At 49.5% G+C, this 8,626-nt stretch overlaps 1 protein-coding gene across 4 annotated transcripts in view; it reads right to left on the bottom strand.

Moving 5' to 3' along the window:
* Positions 1-419: 419 nt before the first annotated feature.
* pcdh15a (protocadherin-related 15a) overlaps positions 420-8,626 on the bottom strand; it is a 228,633-nt gene continuing 220,426 nt past the window's right edge. Inside the window, exons 35-40 of one of the 4 annotated variants that reach the window (XM_019891746.1) lie at positions 7,682-7,703; positions 6,659-6,697; positions 6,452-6,525; positions 4,821-4,935; positions 1,613-1,807; positions 1,361-1,544 (exon numbers count right to left, since the gene is read on the bottom strand). In XM_019891746.1, the coding sequence (XP_019747305.1) occupies positions 1,473-1,544; positions 1,613-1,807; positions 4,821-4,935; positions 6,452-6,525; positions 6,659-6,697; positions 7,682-7,703 (517 nt within the window). In that variant the 3' untranslated portion in view covers positions 1,361-1,472. Of the gene's footprint in view, positions 1,808-2,691; positions 4,650-4,820; positions 4,936-6,451; positions 6,526-6,658; positions 6,698-7,681; positions 7,704-8,626 lie in introns of all 4 variants that reach the window. The other 3 variants (XM_019891743.1, XM_019891745.1, XR_002170731.1) reach the window with 3 other exon arrangements.

Here is an 8,626-nt window from a genome sequence, read left to right as displayed (position 1 = left end):
AGAGGAGCAGACATGCTGCGCCGACGTTGGTGGTGGCGTCGAACAAGGTTCCGATCCTGACCTAGTTGCAGCCTGGCTCTTTTGAAGCAACTCCGCATTGGCGCTCAGTCTCCTGCTGCTCTCTGAACGCCAGCCTTCAAAACGTCCCCGCCGACTTGACTGGCAGAGCTTTTGGTTGTGATTGACTGCCGAATGAAAAAGGCTAATGTCATCCTCCACATGTCGGATGTGTCGCGGAATAAATCAAGGGGAATCTACCGGAGCGATACAATGTTTGTTTTTTGGTACCGGCTGACAGACAGCTAAGTTACAAGAGCGAGACCCCCCCACCCCCTTCTCGCACTTCCTGCTGGTACTCGAGCGACGCGCCAGCACAAATTTGGTGACTTGCTACAAAAGCGAGAGCACGAAATTACCGCCGAGTGGTGCCAATGTGCAACCTTTTTATTCAACTTTCCCTCAATGGTGCAATTTAAGAAGTCGCATTGGGAAAAAAAAACACAAAAATAAAACGCTCCGAACATTCCACCCGTTGTCACAAAGACGCAATTGCATACATCCAAAGTGCGAGCCGCGGCTTCCGCGGGCGTGAAAGCAGTGAAATTAACGAAGGCCGCCGCATGTCTATGCTTCACATGTCACTTGAAAGTGACAAAGTCCTTTTTTTCGCCCCTGCTCACATTCCTGATGAAGAGTTGGAAATCGATCCCGTTGTTAAAAATATGCAAAAGAACGCCATCTGTCACTCGTCGATTGCTGGAAAAACAGCGATCATCATGTGGCTTCCATCGCTATCCGATACAAAATCGAGAAAATAATTTTGTAGATATATATATAGATTGTTTTTTTTTTATAAATCTCCGTGAGCGCCCTCGAAAATAATTCTTGAACATCAGCGCGAACTCATCGTCGCCACGTTTTGGTAACTTGTCTCATCATAAACTGTGACCAGTAAAAGATATTTACCGGTGATTGATGTGACGAAATAAAAAAAAGAAGCAACAATCGCTCAGTGAAAAAGGCAAATGATCCGCACACATCAGAGTGTAAGAAAGGCGCCCTTGACGCCTTGCGGCTCTTTGTTGACTCGTCGTTAAATCAATAGAAATGGAAAAAAAACTAATGGAACTTGAGGGATTTTACAGTCGAGGCACGCAGTTATTTGTGAAACGCCCAAGCCTAAAAATCACACATGAAAGGCAAGTTAACGTTCAGGCCCGACGAGTCAGAGTTTGGTCATTGGTATGTGCAGGTTGTTCCAAGGTCCCATCCACAACTCCTCCTCGTCCGATACGCCGTGATCGCTGTGGGCCGGCAGCGTCTCCCTGCCGTCCTTGCGTTTGTCCACCGAAGTCTCCAGCTCCTCGCCGCCGCTGTTTCTGCCGAGCGAGGATCTGCCGAGACTGGCTTTGGAAGCGGAGCTTTTCAGAGCGTTCAGGCTGGAGCTCAGCGAGCCGCAAGAGGCCCGGACGTTAAGGCCGACGTCCGCGTTGGGGGAGGGGACGCACGTACCCGTCCCGTTCTCCGCGTCGAGGCCCTCGACGCTAACGATGGGCGACGGCTCTTCGTGAGTCACCCCCAGCTTGTCCAGCTTTTTAAACTGGGAACCCACCTTGAGGTTGTTGGGGTGGGGCGTCCGTCGGGTTCGAACAATGGTGCCGTTCTGAGCGAGGTAGATGTTCCCGTTGACCTTGCCGTGGCCGCCGGGCGGTCGGCACCTCTGCGTCTCGCTGGAGCTCTCCTCTCCCGTGGAGGTGGACTCGGTTTCTCGATCGACCGCCGGCATCATTCGTTTCTTTCTCCCCAGCTGAGAAGAGGAACACGGATCAGTTTCGCGCGAGGCTTCATGCGGAATAGCACGCGGAAGAGGAGGAGGATTGCACACAGGCGCAACAGGAGCACACACTCGACACACAGCGGCGTGCAAAATATCACCAAACACGAAATTGCTGTGTCCCTTATGGATTACCGTATTTTCCGCACTAAAAGGCGGCACCTAAAAGCCTTCCATTTTCTTCAAAGCTCACAGCGCGCCTTAAAATCCGATGCGCCTTGTGTATGGTCGTTACGGTAATATTTCGACCCCAAAATGGCTCCTTGCTCGAGACGTGCTGACAACGCAGAGTTCAAACTTAAGGCGATCGGTTACGCAGTTGAACGTCAACGAGTCAATATTATAACTTGCTGTTGGTTAAGTGAACTGCGTTGCTGCTTTATTGTATATGTTTTACTGACATCTGATCGTTCTGTTGGTGTTTCCTTGAGCGTAGCTCCATCTAGTGGATGCATTGTAGATTGCATCTTATAATGCGGTGCGCCCAATGTATGAAAAAAATGACAAAATAGGCCATTCATTTGAAGGTGCGCCTCATAATCCAGTGCGCCTTTTAGTGTGGAAAATACGGTACGCAGGAATGCTGAGAGATGCCGTTCTTCTTGCAGAAAATGTCAACACGTTCAGAACTGGTAAATGGTCATGGAGCCATTCCAAGAATAATCCTGGATTGTGGGCATTCACACAATCACAAAGATCAAGAAAAGTTGTTAAAGCAAACTCAGAAGATGGGAGAGAACTTTTGCGGCAGTCAAGTGGCAGAGCGGAAGTGAGCTTCAGTGGAGCTTGGAGACACTTAGAAGAAGAAAGCACTCGAGCGTTCACTCCCGTGCAGTCGATTGCCGATGCTCTCTTACTTGACGGTGACAATTGTCTTTTTCTAGAAGGCCGTGAGGTCCCTCTCCGACTCGGAATCGCCGTCTGAGGTCGCCTCGCTTTCTCCGGTGTCTTTACTGGCCTCGGAAGCAGATTTCTCCGTGGAGATGGCGTCTTCATCAACCTCGGTAATTGCCGACAATCCTCCGTACGTCTCTTGGGACGTGCCGCTGATGCTCCTGATGTCGGAGGGGTATGGGGGGCTCCCGTAAGCGGCGGCTGGCGCTTGGCCTGCGTACGCCACGCTGGACCTTGCGGACGCCGCGCTGGACCTTGCGGACGACGTGGCCTCGTCGCTCACGTCGCCGGCTGACTCTTTGCTTTCGTCTGCGGTCTCCGATGCCGATGCTTCTTCCTCGCTCTCCTCTGTGATTGTGCTTTCCGTCCTGTGTGTCAGGATGGACTTTCGGGAGCGCAGGCTGCCGCTGGTGGACCCGGTACCAGAGGAACTTCTCTTGCTGCTCAAGGAATTCTCCTCAGTCATCTGACTGCCATTGGACGACCCACCGACGGAGTCTGAACCAGACAGTTTTCTCTGTCCGGACCCTTTAGACCAAGAGCCTTCACTAGCTGACCCTGACTCTGTCTCGCTGACTGTTCCCGTTCCCGATTCGGCTTCGCTAAGCCCCTCGCCGGACTTCTCAGACGTTAACGTGCTTGCTGACGTTTTGGTCTTTTGTGATGACCTCACACTTGAACCAGATAAAGAGGCAGATGTGCGGGTGCTTGTACTTTGACTGGTGGCGCTTCCACGACCGCTAAGGGTCCTGCTACCGCTCTCACTCCTGCTTTCAGTGGCGCTTCCGCTCACACTACCACTACCCTGTCGACTCCCACTGCCAGTGTCACCGCTCGCCTTGCTAGCCTCAGTCGCTGATGATCCGATGGATGAGCGGGCAGTGGAGCTACTGTCTTTGGTGCTCCCGGCGGTCTCTTCCTCGTCCGACTCCTCATCCGATTCTGAGACTGAGCCCTTTTCTGTTGCCGTCCCTGTTCCTTTCCCCGAACCAGATGCTTGGATGGATCCGGACTCGGAGTCTTTCTCTGTTTCCGACTCCTGCTCTGATCCAGAGTCTTTCTCTGTTTCCGACTCTTTCTCCGTCCCTGACGGCTTCTCAGATTCGGACTCTTTTTCGGATCCCGACTCTCTTTCGGTACCAGATTCTTTCTCATGGATTGATCCCTTTTCAGTTTCTTCCCCTTCAGACGTGCTTTCGCGATCCGAATCCGCCGGGTCTCCATCGGGCTCTTCTTCCGAGTCCACGGTGCTTTCGTTGGCGTCGTCCCGATCTAAATCCACTTTCAGGTGCTCCGTGTCCACGCTGCTTTTCTCCGAGGACTCCTCATCTGAGCCTTTGTCCTTCGCGGAGCTCCCGCTCGTCCCCGCTTCTGGCTCACTTTCCGTCACGCTAATGGACACTTTCGATTTCTTCTCCTCCTCGCTCGTCTGTTGTGAGGCCTCCTCATCCCTCTCGCTGCCAGTGACGCTTGCGCTCCCCTGCGACTTTCTGCGCGCCTGCAACTTCCTACCGATGTTGATTTTCTTCAAAACTTGACCAAGCTGGCTGCGAGCGCCCGACTTTCTGTCGACGGGTCCCGCGGGTGACGGCCCATCACTCAGACTCTCCAGACTGTCAATACGGCGGGCCGACATCAGTTTGGCATAATCCTTATCTTTTTGCTTGGCGCCGAACATCTTGAGCATTTTGGCTTTCTTCCATGGAGACGGGCCAGCGGCAGCAGACGCCTGCTTTCCTCTCTTGCTGACTGCCAGGAGTTTGCTGAGTTTGATGACAGATTTGAGCTTCTTGGCAGCCTTGGAGGGCTCGGCGTCAGCTTCTGGTTCAGCCGGCTCGATTCCCTCCTCATCCCTAAACGCAACCCTCTTTGGTGGACCTCGGCCCCTCGCGCCGCCACGGCCCCTTCCTCGGCCTCGCCCCTAAGACAGCGATATTCAATTCATCATCCTTTGGTACCGATGACGCCGTCACGTTGGACCGCCGCGGAGCTGGTTCAATAATAAACTATACGCACTTTATGAAAGCGACGCTTGACATTTGGATGATCACAAAAGAGCACGAGATGAGACATTTAAGGGAAGGCGGGGTACCTCGGGGCCATGCGGACTGTAGTAATAACGGTCATCTTCCATAATGGCCTCCCCATATTCATCGTACATCGGCGCAATCAACCTCCTCCGACTGCCATACTGAGGGAGGTCATACCTTTGAAACAGATCGACAAAAAACAGGAAATGCATGTCATTTTGTGCATCGGCCCAAGAGCTATGACTATTATTATGATTATTTATTGGAGAGGCTGAAAGACATTTGCTCAGCGTTGAAACGGGAATCAAGTGAATCACAAGAATGCAGACGTGCTCAAGTGGCAACCATGCGTGCCGGCAAAACAAAATCAAAATAATTCCCAAGAGCCGATTAAAACACTTGGGGATGGAAAATGTGTGGCGGTGACTGCAAGGACTTGGACTGTCGGATTACAAAACTTAAGCCTCGCCCTGTGGCGCGCCTCGCAAATAAATACAGATCAAAAGGTATCTCGTCTCACTGATGATCACACTCATTAGGCAAAGCAAATTGGCGACGCGGGCGCCCGTCAAGGCGTCAGTAGTTTCTTTCAACGACGTGAAAGGCAGCCAATTGCAGTCCCCCCTCCCGCCTCCCCCCCACCGAAGTCGAAGGAGTCACCTGCTCACGTTTTCCCAGCAGCTGTTACACTTGCGGTCGCTTGTTCTCTCTATTTCATGCCATGCGGGAGGTGTAATTGGCAACTTGAAACGCTCCCTAATCAGAAAGCCAACATCGTATTTCCATGAGCCCAACTCAAGTAAGCATAATTGATCCGATTTGAAAAGAAATGCTGAATGGGGAGTCGCGGTCATTGTCGTCACTGAGTAGGTATCAAGACATTTAGTCAGTCTCATTAAGGCGCTGCTTTTTTTTGGGGGGGGATTTTAGGAATTATCAAATCAAATGATCTGAAGCTCGCACAATTTGGAATTGGACCAAACACCTGCGACCCCAAAGAAGACAAGTGCAAAAGAAAATGAATGCTAATGTTTTACATTTGTATGACAGTTAAAAACGTTGGGGGGGGGGGGAAAATGCCGGTATAGGTATTAAAGGTTTTAATTTGGAAATATGTGAGATTTCTGCTGTTTCCTAGTATAAGAAATCAGGACAAAGCGGCGCTGGATTGTGTTTCAACTTAAAAAGAGTCTCCTGACCCAAGTCATTGTGAATGGTATACGTTTATATTTGGGGTGTGCAGCTCGACGCAAAAGATGATTTGGTACAATTCTCGATACATTTGGTACGGAACGAAGGATGTAATAATTCGATACGGATCCACACAGTGGGATTAGGATTCGATTCGATATGGTATCCCGATACCTGGGGTGCGATACCATTCAAGGATGCAACGATTTCATCAAAATCAAATTCCCCATTCGAATCCCTTTTTTGTTTGCACAGTATATTTAACTGCGATCGCTTGTTGGAGAAAGCGCTCCTCTGCTCGCAATTTGCAAGTCATTTTCCTCACTCGTAGCTTGCGATTGCCCGGCAGAATCTATATGATAGCATCTTTAGTTCTTTTCAAGGTCACTTCTGCACTTTTTTTTATGTGACGACGCCTGATTCGTTCTTTTAGAATGAGCCAAAAAGAGGCGAGTTCCAGTTGGACCGAGAAAGGAGATGAACAGCAGGTTTGCATGCTCACCCTTGATCATAATTATAGTAGTCCTGCGCGTAGTAGTCTTGGCCGGGGTCGATGCCGGACTCCATGGAGAGTTCCTGCATTTGAGAGAGAGAGAGAGAAATTCCTGAGTATGAGGAAGAGCAGCAGTGGACAAGTCGCACGTGGATCAGACAACGGGGCAAGTGAAGGGTGGGCGGGGAGGGGAAAAAAAAGGGGCAGGATTTCTACCTCGGGTCTCAGCAGAGATGGTCTCAGCAGTTGCTGATGCTGCCAGTGATTAGTGCAGGCCATGAGGAGGAAGAAGAAGAAGAAGAAGACAAAGGAAGATCGCCAGGAAAGACACAAACGGGGTTTGACAGAGTTTGAGTACTTTTGCCGCACGTCCGCAGGCAGCTCGTGAGGAAAATGATAAATCATGAAGGAGTTGGAATGGAAGATCGTAGAATTAAAACAGCGTGATGTCAAAATGACATTTAGGGACAGTGTTAAAATGTGAAATGAGAAGCACAGACCTTTGGGGGCGGGGGGAAAATAACATCATGTTTGGTGATGCTGTCGCCGTCCAATGAAAATTGATTGAGAATTCCTTGAACATTCATTTTAGATTCAAACCTTTCATGCGCACTGTAACCTGATAACATGAGAAGCTGTGCACTGTAGTGACTGCAAAGGGTATTTATAAAAAAAAATTTTTTAAAAAAAGCAACTAAAATAAGGAAGTATGCTTTCCATTATTTTGTGCATTGGAACATCTCAATCCAGTCGTTGCAAAATGGTCTTGAAATGAGAAGCACAGACCTTTGGGGGCGGGGGGAAAATAACATCATGTTTGGTGATGCTGTCGCCGTCCAATGAAAATTGATTGAGAATTCCTTGAACATTCATTTTAGATTCAAACCTTTCATGTGCACTGTAACTTGATAACATGATATACGCTGTCCACTGTAGTGACCGCTGTCCCTTATTTCGAAAAAAAAAAAAAAGCAACTGAAATAAGGAAGTATGCTTTCCATTATTTTGTGCATCGGAACCTCTCAATCCAATCGTTGCGAAATTGTCCTATTTTTCATTTGACTGCTTACCAGAATTTGAACAAGACGGCAGCAGAAACAGTCAAATGGAGGTGTCGTTAAGATGTTCCATTTTCAGAAAGCGGTCTTGTGCTTGTTCAACATTTTCCCATCATCGGAGGCGCAGCAGATAAGAATGATCGGATGAAAAGGGGCCACCTCACAACATGCACGTACTCACCTGTCTCCCGTAGCCTCGCCTCCTGTGTGCCGCAAAAAAAAAAAAAAAAGGGGGGGGGGGCAAATAATGACTTCGACTGAAATTGACATTTGCTATAAATGAAATGTTTGGTCTACGTCGATGGCGCATCTCTGTTCTGCTGACCGGTGAGGAAATTGTAGCTGCGTTTTCAAATATGCAGTTACAACGTTGCGATATTTTGGGAAAGATGCCCCGGGCCCGTTTATCACACTGGTATGGGTTAACCCCCCCTCCCCCTCCACCCCCCTCTCTTTTTATCTTCTTCAAAGATGAGCAGAAAAAAAACAATGAATGCACATATCAAAGAGAGATGGTAGATTGGAATTCAGGGAAAATTAAAAAAAAAAAACAACAAAAACCGTCTACGCAGCTATTCCTAGATAATCTCCGGGCAGATATTAAACGAGCGCGGCGATTCCGGGAGGGATGATAACTCAAACAAAGTTAATAAAAGTGTCCTGGGTTATCGCGGTGCACATATTGCGCCACATCCTTTTCGACAGGCGGCAATGCGCTTTGTGTTTTGGACTAAAATGAAGCCTGTAAATCTTCAAATCCATCACGGGGGCTGCTGCGAGCAACAATGCATCTGCAGAGCGCTCATTACAAGTCAATAGGAAACAGCCGGCGGACTGGGGTTGGCGAAAGCTTCCGGGAGCATGGGCGCGCCGTGTCCAACTCATCACGTCACAAATAACGACTTCACCGGCATGCCGATATATGACCCGACCGTTGTGGGTGGGGGAGTTTTGTCTGTGGAGCTGTAAAGTTTTGTTAGGGGCGGGCCGGCGAGCGGGCTTTGCGCGGGCCACGCCTCCCAGGCAGATATGAAGATGAAAGTGGGCTTTGATGGATGACCTCTTGGCTTTTCTGTGAGCTTCTGCGATGCTTGACCAAGCTGATGAGAAGGCCTAATGCTTGACA

The sequence above is a fragment of the Hippocampus comes genome, unplaced genomic scaffold (genome assembly GCF_001891065.2).
Source record: "Hippocampus comes isolate QL1 unplaced genomic scaffold, H_comes_QL1_v1.1 scaffold121, whole genome shotgun sequence".
Taxonomy (NCBI): Eukaryota; Metazoa; Chordata; class Actinopteri; order Syngnathiformes; family Syngnathidae; genus Hippocampus; species Hippocampus comes.
Note: the sequence above shows the minus strand (reverse complement) of the source record. Positions and strands in the feature narration are given on the sequence as shown.